General features: G+C 33.2%; 2 protein-coding genes across 2 annotated transcripts; both read right to left on the reverse strand.

The window, feature by feature from the left end:
• Positions 1-1,773: 1,773 nt before the first annotated feature.
• Positions 1,774-20,843, reverse strand: LOC140439936 (microsomal glutathione S-transferase 1-like). Its single transcript, XM_072530124.1, has 3 exons — positions 20,454-20,843; positions 20,170-20,246; positions 1,774-2,129 (listed from the first exon to the last, which is right to left on the reverse strand). The coding sequence occupies exons 1-3, from the start codon at positions 20,592-20,594 to the stop codon at positions 1,886-1,888; spliced, it is 462 nt and encodes a 153-aa protein (XP_072386225.1). The 5' UTR covers positions 20,595-20,843; the 3' UTR covers positions 1,774-1,885.
• A 5,376-nt stretch (positions 20,844-26,219) lies between these two features.
• LOC140438931 (ATP-dependent DNA helicase pif1-like) lies at positions 26,220-27,299 on the reverse strand. Its single transcript, XM_072528565.1, has one exon. The coding sequence runs from the start codon at positions 27,297-27,299 to the stop codon at positions 26,220-26,222; it is 1,080 nt and encodes a 359-aa protein (XP_072384666.1).
• Between the last annotated feature and the right edge of the window lie 94 nt (positions 27,300-27,393).

Raw genomic sequence — 27,393 nt, forward strand, 5'->3', positions numbered from 1 at the left:
CGCAAACCTCAGATTCAGATTTAGCACCCCAAAACACATATGGAATGAAAAAATCAGAACTTCCCCAAAACTTTCCTACTAGTATCACTTTACAGTACAAATTTACTGAATTATTAATGTAAGGAAGAATCTTATTGTATTAAATTTTAAACCAAAAGATTTTCTTCTTATAATATTCTTACGTTTTATTTTTTGGTTGAAGAAAAAGTTTCAAAATCTTGAGACTCGTTACCTAGGTTCCCCTTAGGAGAAGAAAAAACTCCATCTGCCTACAAGACGGAATGAGGCAAAAGAAATCCAAAACTCCACCTGTATGACTGCTAGATGAATTGAGTAGTTTATGTCGTTAAAAAGTGATGAATTAATTTGTTTGTAGAAGTTTTAAACAAAATTGAACAGTAAACGTTCGCAGTTTGGTTAATGGAAGCTATAGATCAATTGAAAACAAACATTTTAAGCTTTGCTAAATAATTCTCTGTTAATTTTTTGCCCAGATATTTAAAATTGATTTAAGCGCACGGTTTACGCGCGCCCTTATTTAATGCGATCTGATCGTGCGCCTCAGACCGCGGTATTAAAAATTTCATATTTTTTTCAAAAATTAACACAGAAACATTTACCAAAGCTTAAAAGGTTCATTTTGAGTTGTTCTATAACTTCCATTAGCCAGATTTTCAAGTTTATAGCTTAATTTTGTTTAAATCTCTTAAAAACAAATTAATTTGCAACTTTTATTGAAAGTTTTAATGTTTAATTGTTACTTTAACGTTTAAATTTAACTTTTTTATTGACAAAAATAAAGAAATTTTGCAAAGTTTTTTTAAAGCTGAAACAATTACATTTAAAATGAGGGGTGTTGAAAGTTAATCTAACTTCGGTTAATAGAAACTCCAGTTCTGACAATCTGACAAAATAATGAAATTAAATATTTCTTATAGTTTAGGAGATAATATTTATTTATGTACCAAGGGTATGAAATAGATTTTTATGCCCAGAGGGCAACAATGTTACAAACCCGAGGGCCTCTGGCCCGAGAGTTTATTGCTTAGTTACCAACTACGTAATAGTGTACTTTATGCCCGCGGGGGCATACAGTGTACTTTATGTCCCGCACGGGCGCAAAGATACAAACAAAAAGATAATAAGATTTCCGTAGCGTAGCAACATAACACGGACGATAGAATGTCTACTAGTAGATACATTGTCAAAATGAAATCGAATTTTTGGATTTTTTAGAACATATTTATTTGTAGATGCAATAACGAACTAATATGACATAAAAGTTTGTATGTACCGTGGGTATTAATAAATGTATATGCCCTTGGGCGACTTACAAACCCTCGGGCCAGAGGCTCTCGGGTTTGTAACATCGTCGCCCTCTGGGCATAAACATTTAGTTTAATACTCTTGGTACATAAATAACTATTTTGTTTGTATCTTTACGCCCGTGCGGGCCATAAAGTACACTATTAAGTAGTTGGTAACTAAGCAATAAAAACACAATAATAAACTAGTATGACATAAAATCATTTAAACAATTAAATTGTTAATGACGAATTATCTGACAGGTTTTCAGCCGCCCGATACCCTCGAAAAATAGAATCTACGCACAAAAAAAACATAAAAAACGTCAATGTACCGAGGGGACATAAAAGTGCATACTCAATTCCCCCTATGGCTCCTAGACTAATTATATTACGAAGTAATTACTAAAGACAATTCATGAGAAATGCAGAAGAAGTGACTAGTTACACTATAAATAAAACAATAAAGAAGAATAAAACCAATTTCTTTATTGTGTTTTTAAACTAATCTTTTACAAAACTATAAAAATATGTCTTTTAAAGAAATATTTATGTATCACAAAATTACTAATAATTATGGCTTATCTAAAGTTACATAAACTGACAATGCCCATATATCCAGTTATTCCGTATCCAACCAACCAACACAGTAATCTTGCTGGTTGGGGAATCGGAACAACAGCATACACAACAGTATGACCGATTCTTGCCAGTGTATATGCTAAAAATAACGTTTTTGCGAAATAGACTGCTGGATTGGTTAAAGTATAAATCAAACCAATTACAAAGAATAGTGGAATGTTTTCCATGTCGTTCAAGTGAGCTCTGAAATAAAAATAAGAACATTGTTAGTTACAGTTAATATTCACTAGAAGAATAATAATGATAATAAATGGTTTTATCACAGCAGATAATATTCTTAGAGGCTTTTAGCAGCTGGCTAGGCTGTCATGAGTCCTCTATGGTTTGTTTTTTAACCAGGAGGAGTAATTCAAATTTACCGCGCCTAATGCTTGTTTGTAATTGGTCCAACCACAGGCAAGTTTACTCTACTAAATTATGACATTTTGTCACTAATGACATTTATGAAATTTTAAAATTCGAAATTTATATCGATGATTTTTTGTATTTTCTGTGTTATTCCTTTAATTTTTAGATTTGCATTTTTATAAAAAACAGTTCTTTTCAGAACTATTTAGCGACGTATTACAGTTATTAAGATAACAATATGGATTCAATGCCAAGTACTAGTGGTAATTATCCTTCTTCGCCTAAAAAACGCCGAGTAGATTTGAGTCATTTATCATCAAATGCAAAGCAATGCATTATACACATGTACAAACAAATAAAAAACGGGTGTGGCAGTCCAGTGGGACTGCCGGTGGAAGCTACACTTCTATACACGCATTCGCTGTTACAAATTTATTTGGGAGTCAATCTGCACAATCATTGCATATTTAATTCTATAGGTAAGACATAGCAGAAAGAGAAACATAATTAATAACAATTTACTAACAATGAAGGATTGAATCAATATTTTGATGAAAATGTATATTTTTATTTTCATATATGTATGAAAGGAGTTGAATGCAAAATTGTTTTACACATACTCTGCAGTAAAATTCATTGTTTATTTTGTTATTAATATAATAATACAGTACAAATTAAACTGCAATATTCATAAGTATTTAAAAATGACAATAATATACATAAAAAATACACTACAATACAGTGCAACATAATTCCATATATAATAATACAATACAAATTAAAATGCAATATCAATAAGTATTTAAAAATGACAATAATGTAATAATATTAATAAAAAAGTCCTCCTCGACTGGGAATCAAACCCCGGTCTCCCGCGTGACGGGCGGGGATACTGACTACTACACTACCGAGGACATAACACAAATGTATTTCAAAATTGACAGTTCTGGATCATACAGTGATTTATTGAGATTATTATTTTGAAATACAAAAGAATAATATAATTATGAACATTTAATAAATAATACAAAACATATCACATAAATAATAATATTAATAAATATTTTATTATATGTATAATATTATATGTATATCTATCTTTATATATTATATATAATATTAAATTATATATACAAAAGGAACATTTTTATATTCGAGAGAAGAAGAGAGAGAAAATATATCTTCTGTCTCTATCTTACTCATTATCTTACATATGTAATGGTTTCACAGATTCACTCCCATACAAATTTCCAACGTGGAGCGCGCGTATAGAAGTATAACTTCAAAAATTGGTAATCCTGGAATAAAAGTAACAGCTATGGTAGCAAAAATAAAACAGGCAACAGGTTAGTTTTGCAGAATAGTTAAAATCAAGACTTACTAAAGTAATGTGCACAGTTTGAATTTGTCTTTCAGTTCGAACAGACGATAAAATCACATTAAGCGGAGATAAGTTTTTGCGGTAATTAAAAATCGATATTTACATTTAAATTTAAAGTTTGTGTAAATATATCGGTTTAATACTTGGAATTTTAGTGTAAATAAGTGATTTACCTCCCCTAATGGGGGAGGAAAAGAACAATAAGACGCAAATGTGCGATGTTAGTGTTGCGACAAGTTCCCCAGATATGGATATGGATAAGGATATGGAAATTGGTGCGAATTCCGGCAAAACAAGGGAAGTTAAACTGTATAATATTTCCTCTAATAATTATAACTTTCATAGCTGTTGCGTTTATATCGAGAACTTGGATAATCAGAACATCTCTCGTTTACATCCAATGGTGGTGGGGGAAATTTTGTATCAAAAACTTAAAATCAAAAACCTAAAGGAAATTAAATCTATAGGAAAAAATAGAGTTAAAGTCATTTTAAAATCTATTTTGGATGCAAATCATCTAGTAACACATAATAAGTTAAAAGATGAAAATTTAAAAGCCTATATCCCTAACCATCTCTTGGAAATCAAGGGAATAATTCACGATGTAGATACGAGGTATGATACTGATTATTTAAAAAAACATATAGACTCTTCCGTTAAAATTACAGACATTAAAAGAATGCATAGAAAGGTAGATAAAGACGGTAAAACAGAATACGTCCCCAGACGAAATATTATAGTTACATTTGAAGGAAATATTTTGCCAACTCATGTCGTAGTTAATTTTGTGTATTTACCGGTAGAAAGATTTGTAGGCAGGGTAATACAGTGCTACAAGTGTTTGAAATTTGGTCACATTTCTAAGCAATGCAAGGGTACACAAGAATTTTGTATACGATGTGCACAAATTAAAAATGATAGTCACATATGCGATACTAAAAAACCTTTTTGTATACATTGTAAAAGTGAAGATCATATTTCGATCTCCAAAAGTTGTCCCGTTTATGAGGAACAAAAAAAAATTAAAAATATTATGTTAGATCAAAAAATCTCCTTTCTAGAAGCAAAAAGATTTAAAGAATCATCTTTTTCCGAATTTGTTAGTAACAATAAATTTTCGATATTGTCAAATCTTGAAGAAAATTTTCCAAAACTACCTAACGTATCTGATGACATTATGTCATCTCATCCTACCATTCCAAGATCGTATATGAAAAAATCAACAAACTTTACTCATCCTGGACCTAGTAGGATTAATACTGAACATAATGCACTTAAAAAAAGGAAAGTTTCTACTCCTGTTTCACAATCCCCTACAGATTCCTCCACCTTTCCTTTTAGATTTGGCCCGTTACAGCCTCTACCACCTAATCCCAATAAACCTAATAGTTCAATAGATGCTGAAAAAAACAAGATGGTTATTTCGTTAGTCAAATTTTTTTCTGAATTTATAAAAAATGTAAAATCATTTGAGGATGCAGAAACACTGGATAATAATTTGTTAGCTAAGGGTTTGCATACTGTTCTCGAGGATATTTTTAAAGGTACTTAAATTTATGGCTCTAAACACTAAACTTAAAATTATGCAATGGAACGCTAGATCAGCTGTTGCAAATAAAAACAGCCTACTCAATTTCCTTATTAAAGAAGATGTTGATATTGCTCTTTTAAGTGAAACCTGGTTCAAAAATAATGTTGTATATAATTTTAAAGGTTATAATATTGTTCGTCAAGATCGTGCAGACGGTTTTGCTGGTGTCGCTGTTTTGGTAAAAACGGGTATCCGTTTTGAAATATTAAAATTAAATAAAAACTTCAATAAAGAGCTGCTTGCCTGTGGTATTAAAGTTAATTACAATAATACTCACTTGAGTTTTCTCTCTGTATATAGATGTCCAAAAACCAAAACCAGAATAGAAGATTGGACAAACTTATTTTCCCAAGTGAAGCACCCTTGCATTATTGGGGGTGATATGAATGCCCATAATGCGCTCTGGGGATCATCAAAAAATGATAATATTGGCGATCAAATTGTAGAGACCATACAGGATCTTGATTTCATTGTGATGAATAACGGTCAACCTACTTGTCAAGGAAACCCAGGACATTCAGATTCTATGATTGATATTACGGTTTGTTCCCCTTCCATTTTTGCTAAGACATTTTGGACTGTAGATTCTGATACACTTGGATCAAATCACTATGTTGTAAAAATAGAATTCGAATACCCAAGAGCTGTTAATGAGACGATATATCCCAAAAGTAAATGGAATACTAAGAAAGCTAATTGGGATATGTACGCTGAAATAATCGAGAATACTTTAAATGAAAGTGGACCTATATCCCCAAATGCTGAAGAAAAATATAATCTTTTATTAGACTGTATCAATAAAGCTTCCACACAATCTATTAGCCAATATAAACCCTTTAAGTGTAAGAAACGGACTCCTTCACCATGGTGGGATGCAGAATGCGATCTAATTGTTGCAGAAAGAAAAAATGCATTAATAAAATACAAGCAAGATCCATCAGTTGAAAATTTTATTAAATGTAAACAAGCTAGTGCACACGCTAAGAAATTATTGAAATCGAAAGCCAAACAAAGCTGGGTTGATTGGTGCTCAAAATTAAATAAACAAACGTCGCCTACCTCGATTTGGAATCAAGCGAAAAGGATGAACAGGAAAAGGGTCAATGCTCCATTACCACTAGAAGATTCGTGGATAGCAGAGTTCTTCGACAAAATTGCACCACCATATGTGAACAATCACGAAGATTTAATGTTATTCAATCCGAATCATAGTCATTTTCTCTTAAAACCGTTTACTATGCTAGAATTGGACTGTCCCTTAGTGACCGTCCTAACACTTCTCCTGGTTATGATGAAATCAAATATATTATGCTATTGAATTTACCAAATAATGCAAAAGAGTTACTTCTAAATATTTTTAATCAGATAATTAGAGAAGGTTCTAACATTTCGGCCTTCAAACATATTATTGTCGTTCCTATTCCCAAACCTGGGAAAAATCTAAAATTAGTTGAAGCTTACAGGCCCATATCTTTATTATCTTGTGTACAAAAAACTCTAGAGAGAATAATTAAGGCTAGGCTAGAATGGTGGTTACTAGAGCAGAACCTTCTACCCAAAGAACAATACGGATTCAGGAAAGGTTTTGGTACTTTGGATGCATTGGCTTCCCTAGTTGTAGACATTCAAAACAATTATTCCCGGAACAATTACTTACCGGTATTATTTCTTGATATAGAAGGAGCTTATGACTCTGTGTGTCTAACAGCACTCAAAGAAAAAATGACAAAAATATTTCAAATTCCAGCTCAATTTGCTGATAGTATTGTTAATCTTTATTCAAACAGATTAATTTATTTAAGAAAAGAACAAATGCTCATAGGTCCCAGAATTGTAAACAAAGGATTACCTCAGGGTTCTGTATTGAGTCCTATCCTGTTTAATTTGTACGTAGCGGATTTGTACAATATTAAAATAAATAACATACCATTTAACCTCATACAATACGCAGACGATTTCTGCATTTATACAGAACACAGAGAATATAAAAAAGCAATCAAAAACTTGGATAGTATCTATCAACTACTTCAAAAATGGCTTTATAAAAACAATTTTGAATTATCTTGTAATAAATCTCAGGTTTGCATTTTTACCAGACATTATAAACCTAACGATCAAATAATTAAATTGGGAGAGCATCAATATCCGCTAAAAAATAAGGTCAAATATTTAGGGATGACACTTGACAAACATTTGACTTGGAAGGATCACATTGAGGATATGTTAAACAAATGCAACAAGGGAATAAATTTCCTTAAATCGATTAATAAAACGTGGTGGGGTGCTGATGTAGACGTAAATTTATTATTTTACAGAGCGTATATTCGCTCTATTTTGGATTACGGAAGCATTTTTTATGGATCAGCCAGTAATGTATTGCTAAATAAAATTAACGTAATACACAATTCAGCTCTACGTACATGTTTAGGAGCTATGAAGTCCACACCAATTCAACCCTTGTATTTGGAAGCCTTGGAACCACCTTTAAATATCAGACGAAACTTCCTGACCGAAAAATTTCTGGTAAAGATATATATAAAAAATCAATCGTTATACACAAAGCTCATCACTCTGAATTGCTATGATTTGTCTACTAAATACTGGGAAAAAAAGAAATCGCCCTTAGTCTGCGAAGCTCTACAACATAATATGGAAGCATTAAAAGAGATAGATAAAGCTACGTATACACTTCAAAACATCTCATATGCAACATATCATGTTTCAAATGCAGATATCATGGTACCAAAATATAGTGACAGTATACACATAAATAGAAAGATTATTCACTCAATATTATCAGAATTCGAAAACTCCGTCGTTATATATACCGATGCCTCCAAATCATCAAACAGCACTGGATGCGCTTTTTTTATCCCATTGGAAAGAATAGAACGCACATTTAAGTTGAACTCCCAGATCTCTATTTTTACAGCAGAAGCTCTTGCAATATATGTGGCCTTACTTTATGCAACAGAAAGTAACTCGGACCACATAGTGATATTATCAGATTCTTTATCAGTTTTGACCTCTATTGGGAAACCGGGATTGCCAAATACGTACAGTTGCCCTTATATTTACAAAATTAAGGATATCAAACAAAAGTTAGTAACAAGGGGCAAAAATGTACTTTTTGTTTGGATTAAAGCACATATAGGTTTGGAAAATAACGAACATGTAGACCAATTAGCAAGAGAAAGTATTATGTCTGGTAGAGAAACTTCGTATAAAATCACGGCTTGCGACTTTCTGGCTTCCTTAAAATTAAGATTATACCAAAGGTGGGATAATTTATGGAAGGAATATTCCATTGTTAGCCCAAATAGATACACTTCTCTTCAAACAGATATTCCTAAAACTCCTTGGTATAAGTTTTTTAATGTACCTAGAAAATATGTTACCACGATCATAAGACTGAGATTTGGGCACGCTTGTTACCCCAAACATTTATTTAAACTTAAGGTTTTAGATAATGATCAATGTGAATTTTGTACAGAAGAAGGAAACCTAGATCATATATTTTTCAGTTGCCCCAGAAATATTATAACTTCATCCAGATTAATAAATAATTTACATAAACACAATATATTAGCCCCTTGGAACCTTCAGTACCTATTATCATTAGACTCGAGAGCAGTGTATGATTTATTAGTTATGTTTTTAAAAGATAGTAAAATAACCATGTGAATAATTATACATTAGTTAATAACGTAACCTTTGTCTCTAACCCAATTGTTTAAATTCCTTTCTTACCGTGGCCTAGTGTTGTATGTAAAAAAAAATGCCTTGATGGGCCCCTAGGCGAGAAGAGAGTGACCCTGTTTACCTGTTTTGTATATTTAATGTTTTGTTTTAATATAAACTCAGTCAATCTTTTTTTACCATGTTGAGTCTTCTGGCTAAATGACTAAAAGTCTATGCCAAAAAAAAAAAAAAAAAAAAAAAAAAGTAATGTGCTAATTTTAGGTGTTGCGAATTCAACTATTTACATAACAATTAAGGAATATAAGCAGACTGGAACAGTAAGATGTCCTAAAAATATTCACACTATTCATCAAATTCACACCAAGCCTTTATGAAGACTTGGTGTGAATTTGAACTGAAGCCCCTAAGCAGAGCATACAGCAGAGTGGATAATTTCATAGGTCCACTCCTGCTACGACGACAAGTAACAGAACATTAAGCATCTTATTATTAAGGCGCGTACACATCTGGCATGTGGCCGAAGCCTTGTGACCAAACATTTTCGGTAAATGTGTACGCCCCAACAAACGATAGCAAACGCATGTGTTTGCTTTTGCTAGAGTTCGTTCACTGGGCGGTACATCAAAAGAAAATGGAAAATGTCGAACATCGTCGCCAAATTTTTTTTATTTTTTAATTTACAATAATGGAGTGGACTAATTCTTGTTTAACTTTTATTGGTTTATATCGAGAGCGGGAAGTTTTATGGAATCCAGTGCATTACATTAACCTTTCTATTGGCGGTATCGCTTCCCTAAACTTTGAATCAGTAGACTTCATTCTGCAAAAAATTTGAAAAAGCCCGTATTCCATTTCAGCGTTTAGATCATTAACTAAATCTATCCCTCTATACCGACTTCTGCTTTTGAACAATCATGGCCACCAGCGCCGTTTTCGTCGTTTTTTTTTTTTTTTAGAAGTCTTTCACTGCTTCGGCGTCCGGTCCACTAATAATAATATAGAACGCATCTGCAATAATTATATCCTCATCCGATGTCATTTTTACAATTTACACCAAATAAATATCTGCCGTGTCACGAATGGCCAAAATTACCAGCGAAATTGATCGAATGACTGCAAACGAAATCGTTCGCTGTAATGTGAAAGAAAGACCAAATTTTCCATCGAACGTCGAAAACTTCGAATAAATTCGGTCGCCAGATGTGTACGCGCCTTTAGAGGTAGTTGATTTTCTTATGGGATGTAAGTCATAACGGTGCAGAATACAACGTTTCTACATTTTATTTTTCTGTTAATCGTTTTAAAAATACCGGTATACGATTTGGAAGATCGTATACTGTAGATCAAAGTAGCAAGGGTGTATAAAGATTCTAGAGATTTAAGTTAGTTTGTTTTAGTTTAATTTTTAAAAGTTGCTAATTACATATCTATCTATATTTTTAAGGTTAATATAGAATATAATGTATCTAATTTAAGGCAAATTAAGTTCTATTTTTAGCTGTATTATTTACTTTTATGGATTGTATATATTTATTTTATTGCATTTGTAAAAAAGATAATAAAATCCAAAAGATCTAAGGTGAATACCCAATTGCTCAAAATAAATGAAATACGTGCTGAGGTTTTAACTTGTATAAATTAAGAAATGAAAATATTAACATCAGAAATAACAAACACTGAGAATGTGAATAATATGTGGAGCAAAATCAAATATTCTGTTATAAAGACACACAACGAAACTCTAAAAAAAAGAAGAAAGAAAAAAATTATGGAAAAAAGAAGAACATAGAGAAACAAAAACCCAAACGAATACAATGAAAAATATAAATTAATAAGAAACAAAATAAAAGATGCCAAGGAAAAGTGGTTGAATTTACATAAAAAAGTTAGAGAACTGTCTGGAAAATCACTAATAAACACATCTAACCGGTTAAATGACAAAAACAATAAACCTATTAACAACCCAATTCAAATAAAAATAAGTATGGACTAAATATATTGAAGATCTTTTTATGGACACAAGAACGGAACCAACACAAATTGATAACGAGAACGCTCCAATAATATTAAAATCTTAAATCCAACATGTTATAAACAAGTCAAAATCTGACAGAGCCATGGCTACAGCACAGTATCAAAATTGTAGAAAGGAGAACTAACTCATATTTTCAATGTTGACCTTTGCGGGGTTGAGGGGAAAAAATCGACGAGTCAAAGGCGTGCAGTTTTTATTAAAAAAAATAATCAGGATTTTAGAACGAATTGATTGTCACAAAAATTATTTTCTTATTTTATAGATACCTTAGATGAAGAAAACTATAAAGGCAAAACTTAATAATCCACCATTGACAAAACCGTATTCGTTTCCAATATGGGTTATTATGAGTCTGCGTCCTTTTCCTGCGTCCTTGGGAATATTGTTTATTCCAGTAGATACACCTTCGATGAATGCCTGACGGGAACTTTTCACATTTGTATCAACCCATAGATATGGTACAGTATGACCTTCATTTAGCCAAGTCTCGTCCAAATAAAAAATTGTTTTCCCTTCTTCTCGGTACTTTTTAATAGTTCTTAGATAATCTCGTCTCCAACATACAATGTAATCTTTTTCAATTAAAACGGATTTTCTTCTATTCTTTTGCCAACGAAATCCCATCTCTCTCAATAGTCCCCATAATTTCTTGTTGCTTATGATTGGTAACCTTTCGTTTTCTCTAATTAATGTTTGGATTTTGTCCAATGTTGGAAATTCTTTGATAAAAAAAAATGAGTAAACGTTGCGTCTTATCATGTTTTTATGTATTTCTTCAATTTCCAAGGGTTTACTCCCTCCACTTTTCCCTCCATTTTTCTCTCTTAGACTGAAGGCACATTTAAAACTACACTTAACCGGGATAAAACTTGTTGTCGACGTCATTTTTAAATGCAAATAACAAAATATCGACACCAAAAACGTAGGTAGGTAAGACATGAACAATGTACATCCACAAATTAAATGGAAGATGGAAACAATTTCTAATTTATATTATTGGCATAAGCTGTAATGTGGCATAAAAACTACTTAAACTATCATTAGTGAAGCCTTATCAGTAATTCCAGGTAATCGTTCAAAGAAGGTATTCTTTTTGTGTCAGGCGATAACTTGTATAGAAAACAATAATCACCTTTAAATTACTGTTAACATTAATTTATTTCGTGAAACATTGAATTCTCTCGTTAATCACCCGTGTATAATTAACAATAATCGTGTGGCATATATACCGACGTTTTTACGCATAAAAAAGGTATAGTGAGATTAGTGGACACTTATTTTACAGAAGATTTTTTAAAAAATAATAAATTGTTGACGGAATCTTAAAATATTAATTTTTTTTATTTATTTCAAAACAAGTATAGGGTGACGCCTATGGTTTTTTGACCTGTTTAGGATTTGCATACATAATGTGCTATCAATATGATGGAAAAGGACTATAGTCCTTGTTAAATATATTTTTTAGAAAAACCCTTTATCTGTTTCAATTAATAAACTTATGACTGATTCAAGTATTAAATTTAATTTAAATAGGATTAGAAAAAGGGTAGTCTAGTAACTTTTAGCACAGGTAAAAATGAAACTTAAGTACTTAAACAATTCTTGGTACGAAACAGTACTAGTAATAAATGGGTCACTTTAGCTGAATATTTCTTTCCATAAAATATAAAAAATATGTTCAAATAAAAACTGACATTATACATAATCTAATCTGAGCCATCTATGTCATCTTTAGATTCATCAGTAGTATCTTCGCCTAGATCCACAACTACTGGTTCCATGGTAATTCTAATGAAGTTATCAAAGTTCCACATATTCTGCTATTCTTTCACTAGATTCTCTTCTTCTTCTTCCTCTTTATAAGCAATTCTGCTTGTTCATACCTCTATGGAAGGTTGTTACTCCATCTTTTGCGCGGTCGTCCGATACTTCTTCTGCCGATTGGTGACTTATCTCTTGCTATTTTGACGACACGGTTCTCCTCCACTCTGCTTATGCACTAGATTCTCGATATATTTTATTCACGACTGTAATCACATTTCTGAAGACACTATTAAGCAGATTTTTTACAAAATTGAATTTGAAAGTAACATTGTTCCTTGCTACTTCATTATTATTTGAGCCCACATACGTTCTATTCACATTGGTATGGCGGCAATCGAACTGCAATTACGCCTCGTTCTCGCACCATTTCATCTACTACATATTTAATATAATTGTAACGAAATAGCCCATCTTCGATACGTCATAATTCTTAGAAGGACGAATCTAGAAAACTTAAGAATCGGCATGTCAATAGCGCCCGTCTTTCGGACGGGTGATCTCGATCATACAATTAAAGGTGGGACAACGCCAGAATGTTCTCGAATAGTAACTTTATTATATATATGTAACGTTGTTAGGAGTGAGTTGAGTTGTTAAGATACTACCGAACTGTAAAGTTATAAATAAATATATATAAATTCGAACCGCTCGTTTTATTTATTCTCGATACAGTTGGTGTTACGGTGTGAGTAAAGAAAATATAAATTTAACAGTGACTTTTGAAAAAGACTTTTGAAAAAAAAAAAGTATTATTCGTCGGGAACATCAGCGTAGTGATCTTTATATAAAAGAACATTTAAAAAGTACGTGTGTGCCTGACCAAAGATGCTGCTAGTAGAACTTTCGATAACATACAGAAAAATGTAAACAACGTAGAAGAGAAGATCAAACAGTTAGAGAGCATGATAACTAATACAAAAGTGCTACCACCAGTTAATACAATAGCCTTAGATCCGGTAGTGAAAGAAGAATCACCTAGAGACGAAACGACACATAATATGAGATTCAAATTGCCACCATTTGATGGAAAGTCTTCTTGGTCCATATACCTTAGACAATTTTAAGCTATTGCAGCAGCCAATCATTGGACAGAACAAGAAAAAGCTATTTCCTTAACTGCTGCTTTACGAGGTGATGCTGCAGATATCCTAAGGTCGATTCCTAAGGGCCAAGAAAAATGTTACCAGACCTTGTTCAATTGACTAGATAAACGTTACGGAGATGCCCATCTACAACAAGTCTACAAAGTACAAATAAGAAGTAGAATCCAACGAGCAAGTGAGAGTTTGCAAGAATTTGAAGCAAATATTGCTCGTATAGCGCTGTTGGCCTATCCAGAGGCACCAGACAACATTTTGGAAGAAATTGCTGTAGATGCCTTCGTCAATGGGTTAAGAGACATTGAACTACAGAAAGCTTTACGACTAGCAAGACCGAAAGTTTTAGATGAAGCGCTCGCTATTGCCTTAGAACATGAAACAGCTAGTCAAACTTCACAGAGCTATCGAGTACGAACCTCTGAACATAGCGACGAAAAAAACGAGAAACGTCTGGAGGAAATCGTACGGAAAGTAGTTCGTGACATGATGCCGAAGAGACGTGAACCCAGATGTTCGAATGGTAACGACGTAGGTCACATTCGTCGTAAATTGCAAGAAAATAATACAACAGTCAGAAAGCTAGATCAAATGGAACACAGGGCTGGAAAAAGTCATTCAAATGCTGATGCTCAGTCAAGACGGCCATACAGTGCAAATCGTAATCGTTGTTTTGAATTAGAAGAACGACTTTGCCCCGTGAGACGAACCGCCTTCATTAATGATCAATGGCAGCCTCAACAGCTACAAGACGCTCAAGCAGATGATCCATGTATGAAAAGAGTATTGGATTGGATGCGTTGAAGTGAAAGACCTTTCTTGGCAAGACATTAGTGCATGTAGTCCAGAAGTCAAGTGTTACTGGAGCCAATGGAATTGCCTAGTGCTGAAAGATGATCTTCTGTATAGAACATTTGAGAACGATGATGGTACAGAAACTAAGCTTCAGTTGATTGTACCTAAAAGTAAAGTGTCAGAAGTATTGCGTCAGTTGCATGACGGTGCATCAGGTAGACACTTTGGTATCAAGAAGACTCTGCAAAAGGTTCGAGAACGGTTCTATTGGGTGAACTGTAAAGATGATGTAAGAAGATGGTGCCGTAAATGATAACTGTGTGCAACCAGTAATGGTCCAGCTGGTAAAAAGAGGGCACTCATGAGACAGTACAATGTTGGCAGTCCTATGGAAAGAGTAGCAATCGACGGTCCACTTCCAGAGACAAATGATGAAAATAAATATATCCTGGTAGCCATGGATTATTTTAAGAAGTGGACTGAGGCTTATGCGATACCAAATCAAGAAGCTGCTACCGTTGCAGAGGTACTTGTTAAAGAATTCTTTAGCCGATTTGGTGTTCCCTTGGAGATCCACTCCGACCAAGGGCGAAACTTCGAGTCAACTCTTTTCCAAAACGTTTGTAAATTGATTGGTGTCAATAAGACCAGAACGACACCCCTGCATCCTCAATCAGATGGAATGGTCGAGAGAATGAACCGAACAATGGGTAAACACCTATCCAAGGTTGTATCAGAACATAAAAGAGATTGGGACCAGCATATTCATTTATTTCTAATGGCCTACCGCTCGGCCGTGAATGAAACTACAGGCCAGACTCCAACCTGCCTGATGTTAGGTCGTGAAGTTCGTTTACCCTGCGACCTAGAGTTTGGCTGCAGACCTTCCGAAGAACAAGTTGCAAGCGAAGATTATGAGATCACGAAGAACACATCCAGATAGCCAGTGACGGAATGAAAGATCAATATGATTCTCGATGCAAGAGTGAAAGCTATGAAGTAGGTGATCTTGTTTGGCTTTATAATCCACAACGTCGTCGAGGCTTATCTCCCAAACTGCAAAGACAATGGGAAGGTCCATATGAAATTAAAAAGAAAATAAATGACGTAATATACCGAATTAAGAAGTTGCCGAAAGGTAAACCAAAAGTAGTTCACATAAATCGTCTTGCACCATATGCTGGCTCAAATGAAACAGAAGAAGCACGAACCATTCAACATGAGATCAAAGATGACCGGCGACCAAGCTTTAATGAATTTATGTCAAATTACGCAGAGAGAAAAAGTGCTAGATTCGGCGTGACCACAGAAGTTCAGCAGGATCTTTTTAGTGTTCCGCATAACGTCTCTCTAGCCCACTGTGTTGCCCAAGATCTTGAGATGACTAAAGGAATCTCATCCGTATTTTATAAGAAATTCGGTCGTTTGGACGAGTTAAAAAACCAGCAACCTAAAGTTGGAAGAGTACTGAGATTAGAAGATGGTTCTCGATCTTTGCTATATATGGTGACCAGGAAGTCGTATACAGACAGGGCAAGCTACAAGGATATATGGCGTGCTCTAACTAATTTGAAGAAAATTGTGTGCAATTACGACATCCAGAATTTGGCCTTACCCAAGATAGGCCATGCACTAGATAAACTGGACTGGAAGATTGTCAGAAGCATGCTTGAAGTGATCTTCCGAGAAACCGGCATACGAATTACTGTGTGTTGCATTAACCCGATGAGATCGTATCCTTCAAAGTCAGTAGACTGTTATTTCTTTCTAAAGGGTTCATGCAGAGCTGGAGAGTCCTGTAGATTCCGCCATCCTGTGCCTACATATAGAGTTACTGATCGGGACAATTAGATTGAAGAGGGGAGCAGTGTAACGAAATAGCCCATCTCCGATACGTCATAATTCTTAGAAGGACGAATCTAGCAAACTTAAGAATCGGCATGTTAATTTCGCCCGTCTTTCGGACGGGTGATCTCGATCATACAATTAAAGGTGGGACAACGCCAGAATGTTCTCGAATAGTAACTTTATTATATATGTATATGGAACGTTGTTAGGAGTGAATTGAGTTGTGAAGATACTACCGAACTGTAAAGTTATAAATAAATATATATAAATTCGAACCGCTCGTTTTATTTAATCTCGCTACAATATTTATCTTAATGACACCGTGCTAAGTTTAGTAACTCGATTTTCAATATTGGTTCATCGAATTTGATGTTTTTTAGTAAGCCAATCCGCAATCTCGGCTTTTTCCATTCAGTGGTTGATAACTCTTCTACACGCCGGCAGTGGCATGGAGCGTTATCCATAACAATAACAAATCCTGGTTCGATTTTTAATGGAATATCTGAAACCCATCTTTCATAATGATCTGCATCCATTTCCTCATGGTAATCTTCAGTAATTATAGAAACAAATGCATTTAAGCCTTCTTCAACAAATCCTGAGTCACTACCAATATGGCTAATAATAGGGCGTTTTCCCTTTTTAAATGGGGCTCTTAAACCTGTCAACAAACCAGTTAGGAAACCATGTCGTTTCCTTTTCACATTTTTAAATCCTGCCATATTTTTGTCACAGTAGGTATGTCCTTCAGTTAACCATATTTCATCTATATACGTTTTTTTCCATCTGTTCGAAATTCTGTTATTTGTTTCAGATACTTTCTGCGCCATAAAATGATTTCTTATTTTTCAATAGGGGTTCTGTCCCTCTTTCTCTTTCTCTTGAAATACCTTTAAAGTTCATTTTCACATTAGATTGAAGAGAAGAAGCAATTTTTTTATAGTTGGTAATTCCTTTTTGAAATAAAATTCAAAGTATTATTATCGTTTGTTTCATCGTCTGTTTTAATTATTCTGTACACACTAGCTTCGAGACCTTTTGTCAAAATACTACATAATGTAACTACATCGCTTACAATCATATTTTGTTCTCTGGCTCTAAGTCCCTCAAACACATTTCCGATCATAGTTTTTTTCTTCGGGAGTTACATTGTGACGTTTCTTATTCATATACGGTTAACTATACTACTGTCAGTTATATTAATCATTTGTCACCAAATTGAATTAAACTAAATTGCTCACAATTCATAAAAAGTAAATGTAAAAGCTCCTTCACTAGTAATAATACAACAAACAATTATGTTCTTTGCTTTCTGAAACCCCTGTCAGTGCGCTTATGAAACCGACGTACAGATAACAAACAATACAATTTCTACCCCCGAACAATGGCGTTGTTGTCAGTTACATCGCCGTAATTTGCGATGATGTTTTTGATGGCAGACATTATCTACCGTTAGAGTATGGCTACCAAAACTACCAAATTGCAGATAACTTCAAGTTGAATCATACACGCTGACAACGTTACATTTTTCTTAGAACCTAAGTCTTTGCCAAAACATTTCAACAGTTTAAAAATAGACCAGTCAAATTATTGAAATTAATTGCATATAAAATAAGATCTCTTCTATCTCATCGCATCGTTGTTGTCAATTTTTAAGAGATTAAACAGATTCTGCAATAATCCTCTAATTTATCTATTAAATAATACTTAAATTTTCTCCTTTTGTCGGAACAAAAATATTTTTTCTATAGGGTTAACGTCTAATTTTACTGGGCCACAAAAATAATTAAAACATGAGACACTTTATACAATTGTAATATTTGATTATAGATAAAGTTCACATCGAGCTGATTAAACTTATAGATGAAGACAATTTAAGCGCAATAACTATCTTCTTTAACAATATATACAAATCTGGTGAGATATCTACAGAATGGCTACTATCGACCTTTGTTCCAATACCAAAAACCAAGAACCACAAACACTATAATGATTATAGATTAATCAGTTCAATGTCACCATTATTGAAAACATTTTTAAATGTTAAACATGCAAAAATATTGAGAAAGTATAAAGCGGATATTAGTAATAGACAGTTTAGCTTTTCTAATGGCTTTGGAACAGTAAAAGCTCTTTATAATTTCTCTCTTACAACTCTTACTCAAAAATGTCGAGACCAACAAAAAGTTCTTGTCATCGCATTTATAGACTATGAGAAAGCTTTTGACAAAGTTAAACATAACATTCTCATGGAATGTTTAAAGCGAGAAGGACTCGCTCGAACAAAAATAATATTAACATAGTGAGAAATCGCTGTTGAAACCAACCGCTCATTCATTCTGTCATTGTTTTCAATTAATCACCATACAAATTTATTCATTGTAAGGACTTGTACTAATTTCACCTAACAATGATAATTAGCCCAGTCTGGTTATGCAAAAATCATCGATTTCATTTTTACCTTATGAAACAGTTACCCTCTCCACTTTCCTATGTCGATCTTTCGAAAGTACCTTCGTTTCAAAGGGTTGTAAGTTTCGAAAAATTGGATGAATTTTATAGCTGTAAGTTTCAATATAAAGTTTAGATTTTCATTTAAAATTTGTGCAAATTTTACTTCTTAATGTTTATACACAATGGAGATATGATTTTTTTTAAAATGGTCCCTAACTTCGTTCCTATTGGTCATAGAAGGTTTTTTTTTAATGTGAGTTTATTTACCAGCTATCCAATGGTTGTACGTACAAGTCTGTAGCTTGAAAAATAAAAGTAATTACAATTGTTTATAAATAAAAAACATACCCCTTCTTCAAACGTTTATTCTGTAAATAATTTCGATGAAAACGCAATATAAATTTAACTTCTGATATAGTTTAAGTCTTAAAGAATCCTATGAAATTTGCTAAATGTGTCTAGCATCATTCATAGGGCAAGTTCAATAGTTTAAATAATTAGCCTCAGGGATAAATAAATTAAATAACTTTTAAACTATTTGACCGATCGGGGGGAAATTTCGCACAAATTTAAAAGACGGCAATTCCTCGATGTTCAAATGTATTAATAACATTTTATTTTGTTAATAAAAAAATTAATAAAATTTATAAATTAGTGCAAAAAAAAACTGCTTTTTTGCAAATATCTCCGCAAATTATTTATCAATTTTAATTGAAAAAACGGTAAAATAAAGATATTCTTGATATAAAAAAATGATATAAATGTTGTTTATTTAAAATATAAGGGAAAAAACTTATAGACAAAAAATCAAATTGTGACCATAAATTATTGTTTAAAAAAAAAACGCAAGGTAAATATACGAGTATCTTTTCATCTATTCGTCATCTAGTAACCCCCACCTATGTCTTAAAAGCTTCAGATATCTGCGAAACATTTTTCGACCTTTTTTTTCCAGACTGGGCTAAATCAGATATCAGATAAGATTCTGATAAACATTACATTACCTAGCTTTTCACCGCTTCTATTTTTCCAAAACAGAATGTACTGGATTCAATAGCAGAAATTCAAAAATAAATGCTAAACATTGATGTTTATTCATTAAAAAACAGGTTTTTTTATATAATCAAAAACAAGGAAAATGTTCTTACCTTCTAACTCTCTCCACATTTTCATTTACTTGTGGCTTGACACGTTGTCGTTTAGCATCTTCTGGATTAGCAAATGCCTAAAATATTAATAAATGATCCGTTAATCCAACTAACCTATCATTTACTAATTATTTTACATATTACATATATGAAGAACTGATTTTACTAAGGATAATGAATTTAATTTTTGAGAAAATTATTAGAGTGAAAGTTAAAATGATAAACAAGAAACTATTGAAATATTACTTAAGATAAATAAATATAAATATAAAATTGCACTTTACCTTATGCTTAAATCTCTTTGTACCAGTTAAAATGGACATGAACATCATCTTAAGAACAAGAATCGAGCAGTAGAAAAGAAGTGATCTAAGAACTTCATTATTCAAAGATAATGTCGAAGAAGAATGAACTGCTTGAACCATTGTATTGTCTCAGGATAGAAAATAGTGTAACTACCTTCTTCTACCCTTCCAAAACAGTGAAAACAAGTTAATTATACTTTGAACCGTTATCAGTTGTTATCTGTAATACCTATATTATGCCACAAGAATATCTATAAAATGGCTTTAATCAATTGCATATATTGAAAAGTAAACAACAAAGTTAATTTTGTGAGATAGTATCAAATGTACCCATTCTAAATAGATAAAAATTATTATTCACGTACCTTAAACACTGATTACAAATTATTACAAGTGTCATAATCAACAACACTTCCAAATCCCCATGTGGTAGGCCGAATATTCTGATAAGAATTATCAGAATATGCAATCGATTGTAGGTGATCAGTAGATGATTGTAATGGATTCAGTCTTTTGTAGGCCAGTTAATTAATTCATAATTATATAATTGTAAAATAAATATTCTACAATTAGCGAATAAAGTCTACAATAACATGATCTATTATTTTTACTGTAAGTCTGTCTTTGTGATTTCCAGGTGCCCTTGTGTATATCTTTCCGAGTCAAGTTAAAATTATACAATAGATTAAAAAAAACTATGAAATCACAGCAACAAAAATATTTTTAGCACCAAATTTTGTTAGACTCGGTTAATATTCGTGTTTTATACCATACAAGTTAAGCGTTTACAGCGTGAACTGTTGTATTCCAATTCTTCATTTGGGAGAATTTTCAGTTTTTTATTGACGCTTGTAAAACGAAAGTATTTGCTTAGTTCCGTAGTTGCAGAAATGTGTTGATTAATATTTTGTTTCTTTATTCTGCTGTGTAAACATACTTCTGCAAAATGTCAGGACATTAATTATTTCCCCTATTAAATAAACTAACACGGTTATTTGACACTCAAGAAAATTAAATTTCCTTCGAATCTTGATCATTGCGTTTCGTTGTATTTACTGTCATCAACACAATACATGTATAACTCCTTGTCAATGTATAACTTCTTCCAAAAAAGCCGTTTTGACATGTTTTTAGAAGAAATTGTGTACATACAGACCGAAACAAGCATCTGGGGTTGCTAGTACTTTTTCTAGTGATGGACTAAGTAATTTAATAGTCTTCTGAAATAAAAAGAATATACTAATCTGAGTATCTTACATCTTGAGGTTTATAGTCGACTTCCTCTGATTCGCTCAGTCGAAACTATATTAATGTTGTAGATATATTGTGACATATAGACATATAATGTTGTAGATATATACTCGTCCATCGTGAGTCATGCATTCTCGCTACATGGCCTGCCCAATTCCATTTAAGTTCCACTATGCGTTCCACAACATCAGCAATACTCGTCCTTCTTCGCAGATCTTCGTTTCTTATTCGGTCCCGCAACGTCACTCCCAGTATATATCGTCCCATTAGTATCTGTGCCACTCTCAATTTCGAAGCCGTAGTCTTGGTTAGAGTCATAGTTTCCGCCCCATAGGTCATGACCGGTAATACGCATTGGTCACACACTTTTCTTTTGAGGCTAATTGGTATGTTGGCCCTAAGTGTGTCTTGCAGTTTTCCAAAGGCTGCCCACGCTAAAGTAATTCGTCTTTGGATTTCGCATGTTTGGTTATCCTTGCTGATTCTTATTTCGTGACCCAAATACGTATATTTCTCCACCAGTTCTACCACTTTGTTTTAAATAGTTAAATGATTATTGGATATATAAGATAAACATACACTTACTATAAAAATAAAATGTTTAACTATCATAAATGTTTAAATAAGACGTTTAATAAACGTGAACCCTTTACCAAAATAAAATAAAATTAAAACTAAATAAAATTAAACCAAGTTAAACAGAATGGATAGAAGAAGTAATGACGAAATAAAGCAAAGAACATCAATACAAACAGACATACTAACATATATAGAACAAAAAAGACTAAAGTGGTATGGACATGTAAGAAGAACTAGCGACAGCAGATGGATAAGGAGAATAACCGAATGGAGCCCCATAGAAAGGAGGAAAAGAGGACGACCCCGAAGATCCTGGAGGAACGAAGTAGATGACGCCATGAGTAAGAGAGGCCTAAACGATAGAGAATGGGATAACAGAGAGAGACGGAAACGGTTGAGCGAGGGAAGGCAGTGCAATACTGTAGAATCCCTGAATATATATAAACAGAATTACGTAGAATTAAATAACAATGAAAGAAAATTAAGTAAAATTAAGTAAAACCTGTAAAAACGTTGCTATACCGTTTCTGCTTCATTTCCCATGTAAAATCCAATAAAAAAAATGCTAAAAGTTCATTTTGCTCATTTTTTTTTTAGCGTTTTGTGGTGCGGGTGGAATAATTTGTCGGATTGTGACGTATAAGGAGAGGAGTAGCAAATATGTTGAGACAGAAAAAACACACATTGCGGCATTACTAAGAGGGCATTACATCATATCTCCTTTGTTATTGGGATACGTTAAATAAAGAGAAGGATATCACGAATATATTAATATGGAACAAACATGGCGACTACCAAAAGGGCACTACACAGTGTCTTCATTATTAATCAACGTATAGTTATATACGAGGTGTCATACGGCACTATGGATAAAAATATTTTAACTAAAAGACAAATTTTGATTTATTGAAGTACAGAAGGCCTTTGGCTGTATACAAAATAAACAACTGATCAAGTCCTAGCATGCGACATATCAAATGAAAGGAGAGGATATACCGAATATATTTAGAGAAAAAAACAAACAGAGACTACCAAAAGGGACCACACATCGTCTTCATTCTTAATGAACGTTTACGAAAAATTTACAACTTATAATTATGAATCTTTTATCTTATTAAAATATCTTAAAATAGTATTATCCAGAAACTTATAAACATACAAACAAGTGGGTATATTAGTTAAACTCTGAAGAGTATTTGAAGTCTGTATTCAGAAGTATTTTGAACAAGATCGAAAGTTTTTTTAAAATCTATAAAATAAGTGCAAACTGGCACTGGCACATTTTAAGACCGTTGAACTAGGACCTGAATACGAAATAAGGCTTCTCTTCTTCCGGAACCTTCACGAAATCCAAACTGCGTGCAGTGCCGCCCTTAAAAGATTCACATTTTTATAAATTTTACTATGAATTACCTTTAAAAATATTTTTAAAACATGGCTCATTAGGCTAATTAGGCGGTAATCCGAGCATTTCTCTGTTAAATGTTTTTAACCAATGTGATAAACGTAGATTTCAGCCAGTTGGAATTTTTCCGCTTCGGCAAATCAGATTAAGGAGATTAACCAATATAGATATTCATCGAGTTAATTTTTTATGACTTTTAAGACATCTGTGTATGTCATCGTGTCCTAACGCTTTATTATTTTTGGATAATGATATTGCGTATTTAACCTCTTCTGTTATAAAATCTTCTGTTCTAATGTAGAATTGTAAATCTGTATGTACATAATATGTATGTACATATCGGCAATCCGCCAAAAACCAAATTATATTAGGTTAAATCTAATTTAAATTATTTACGTATGCTGCAGTCAATTAAAATGTTTTTTTACAGTTCACTTTCATTGTCATCAGTCTCATCACTGTTAATGTGAATTACAACTGGTTCTATTTCTTCCATTAAATTATCGATTTCCCACATACTATGTTAAACTTTAATCACGTGATTCTTGTAGTTGTTCCACTTTTCTGGAGTAACTTAACTATAACCTTCACGGATTAAGTTACTCACTTCAGCCTCTTTAAAGTTGGAGTTTTTGCCTGCCACATATATTTTTGCTTCACTCCATACCGGTTCAATTGGATTCAATTCGCAGTGATATGGAGGTATTCTTAACAATTTAACATTGTTCTGTTTTGCAATATCATCGATAATAATATAACCATCATACTGTGACTTAAAAGTATTTACCACATAATAACAATTCATATTTCACGTAATCTTTAAACTATAAATCTTTTAACTATTTCTTTATTTCCTCTTGTTACTATTTGTATTGGGAATTTTTTTCAATTTCCTCTAATGATCCGTTTTTTCGGGTAGGTTTGGTAGAAGTTGAGTCTCACTAATTTTCCAAAACAGTGTTATCCATTTTATCATGGTAATCTGCGGTAAGTGTATTCGGCTCCGTCGACAAATCTGTCTTTACCTACTGCGTACACTAATACAAATCGTGGACCATTTGCTTTTAATCCTGTAGTCAAACCACGAATAAAAATGTGTCCCGGTGTGATTTTACAGTACCTACTGTCCACCCACATACTACTAACGATGTGTCCGATATTTACCCAGGATTCGTCAATATATAAACTATGTTGTAATTTTCTTCGCGGCACCTGCGAGTTTGACAAAGATATTGATGGAGTCAGGATATAATCTCAGGTTTTTCTATTAAGATTGACTTCCTACCTCTTTTTGCAAACACAAATCCGATATCCTTTATCAATATATACGACGTTGTTCTTGAAAAATGGGGTAAATCCTCATCCTTATTTACTATAGCTATAACAGTAGACAACGTAGGAAGTATGTTTTTCAAGAAAAATCCGTAGATTTTTTTACGGATAGAACTTCTGGTTCTTTCGGAGTAGGTTTTAACTCAGGATGCAGATAGCTCTCTACCATTTGTTCGTTTCTTTGCTGGTTACACTCCAATAGCCTAAGAAGTTTCATTTCGTACAGCATAAATTGTTCTTTTGGAAATGCCTGTTTCTTTAGATATCTGTTTGATTGCCTTAAAACCCAAACACAGATTTTTAAATCAAGGCGTTACTTCTGGAATATTCTATTTAGACGGACTCAAGTGTCCGCCTACTTAAAACTGAAAACACTAAGCTCCAAGGTTCTATAAGATTTACATCATTACACACATAATTATTTTGTTTTTAATTTCTATGTTGACTTCTGTACTGAGTGTAGTCTTTTTTCCTACGTCTTTCCTCCATCAGATTAAAGATCTCTTTGGTCGTCCAAACTTTATTTTTTCTTCTTAGTTCTCCTTGGCATATTAGTTATGTGTTTTCAAAAATTGGGTTTTTGATACCCGTCTGAACATCTTCTGTATCCTGTTCGACTGTAAAAATATTTATGTTCTGTAGCCTTCTGTTGAGTTCGCTTTTTAGTTCACTTGCGACTATGTGATTGCCTAGTAAGTGTAGAAATATCAGGTCTGGTTTTATCATTTTACAGCCAAATTTTATTAAGAGAAAGTTTCATTTTAGCTACTACTGAGCTATGGCCAATGTACATCTGCCCCAGGATAACTCTTTGCTGATTTAATACTGTCTTTTAAACATTTGTATGTCTGTATAAAATCTATTTGATTTTTAAAGATTTTTTTCGGCGTGTCTCCTCTGAAAACCATAAGCGTGGCAATTTTTTTTAGTTTGGATTCCAATGCTGAAAATCCCGCCCTCCCATATACTTTTTTTAATGATATTGTACCGTTTTTAAATGAAACGAGCGGTTCTTAATTTATATAAATACTAGCTGACCCGGCGAACTTTGTTCCGCCTTAATGGCAATAAATAAGCAGATTGTGTTTTTTTTTTTATTGGAAAAAATACAAAAAAAAATTAAATAACTACATTAATCATTCATTATTATTTCTGTATTTTAGTACATAGGTTGCTCTTCACTTAAGTACCTTGTGATACACGACATTTTTTGTTTTATTATCAGGCGCAAAAACAAACAACGCAGATGGTCTTCCGACCCGTGAACATGCCACGTATAATTGACCATGGGAAAAACATGAATGTTCTAGATTTAAACCACAAACTTTTAAGGATTGGCCTTGTGATTTGTTGATGGTCATGGCAAATGCAAGACGTATCGGAAATTGAAGTCTTTTAAATTCAAACGGCATATCGGTTGGGATCATCGGAATCCTCGGAATGAGAACTTCCTCACCTTTGAATTTTCCTATCATTATCGTAGCGTAAATTACATTGTTCATCAATTTACTAACCACCAAACGCGTACCGTTGCACAGTTTTGGTTGGTTTATGTTTCGAAGCATGATTACTACGGAGCCAACCTTTAGGCGTAAATTGTGCGGTGGTAAGCCAGGCACGTCCAAAGAGTTTAAAAATTCAATTGGATAGTTGGTGGCTTCATCTTCATTTGTGACGCAGTCAATAGATTTGAATGAATGCATTGTTCCAATGATCTTATTTTGAATTATGTAGTTCAGGTCATCTACATCTTTATTCTTAGCCGCTAAAATTGCTCGCTCACTCAACCATTCATTATTTTTGTAGTTAGAAATAATATTTGGAAATACATTGTTGATAAGTTCGTCTTTTGATGAGACAAAATTATAGAAATTATTTGGAAATGATATTAATCCGCTCGATTCATCGACAGGTACTTGACCATTACCGATAGTCAGCAATTGCTCCGAGAAATCTTCAGCAGATGTATCATTAAGCAATGTAACTCTCATGTTTGTTGTCAGCTGCAGTTTCTTCACATAGCGCCATAGATTTGACAATTTGAGGCAAGCGTTTATTTCATCGGCAGCCGTAGATCTTGGAATTACTGGCAGTATTTGGAGGAAATCGCCAGACAGTAAAATCATTGCTCCTCCAAAACATCTCGAGTCATTGCGTAAATCTTTTAATGTTCGGTTAAGTGCTTCTAATGCACGTTTATGCGCCATTGTGCATTCGTCCCAGATGATGATTTTCGATGCCGCTAAAACTTTGGCCATTGCTGAGTGTTTTGCAATATTACACGTTGGTTCTTCAATAATTTGAAGATTTAACGGTAATTTGAATGCTGAATGAGCCTACGGCATCCTTCTA

The sequence above is a fragment of the Diabrotica undecimpunctata genome, chromosome 4 (genome assembly GCF_040954645.1).
Source record: "Diabrotica undecimpunctata isolate CICGRU chromosome 4, icDiaUnde3, whole genome shotgun sequence".
Classification (NCBI taxonomy): domain Eukaryota; kingdom Metazoa; phylum Arthropoda; class Insecta; order Coleoptera; family Chrysomelidae; genus Diabrotica; species Diabrotica undecimpunctata.

Bases quoted from the DNA above. Each gene is read 5' to 3' on its own strand.
- LOC140438931 (XM_072528565.1), bottom strand. From the start codon at position 27,299: ATGGCCAAAGTTTTAGCGGCATCGAAAATCATCATCTGGGACGAATGC.
- LOC140439936 (XM_072530124.1), bottom strand. From the start codon at position 20,594: ATGGTTCAAGCAGTTCATTCTTCTTCGACATTATCTTTGAATAATGAA. The intron at 20,247-20,453 runs GTAAAGTGCAAT...TTAATATTTTAG, and splicing joins CAAAGAGATTTAAGCATAAG to GCATTTGCTAATCCAGAAGA. The intron at 2,130-20,169 runs GTAAGAACATTT...TTTTTATTTCAG, and splicing joins AATGTGGAGAGAGTTAGAAG to AGCTCACTTGAACGACATGG.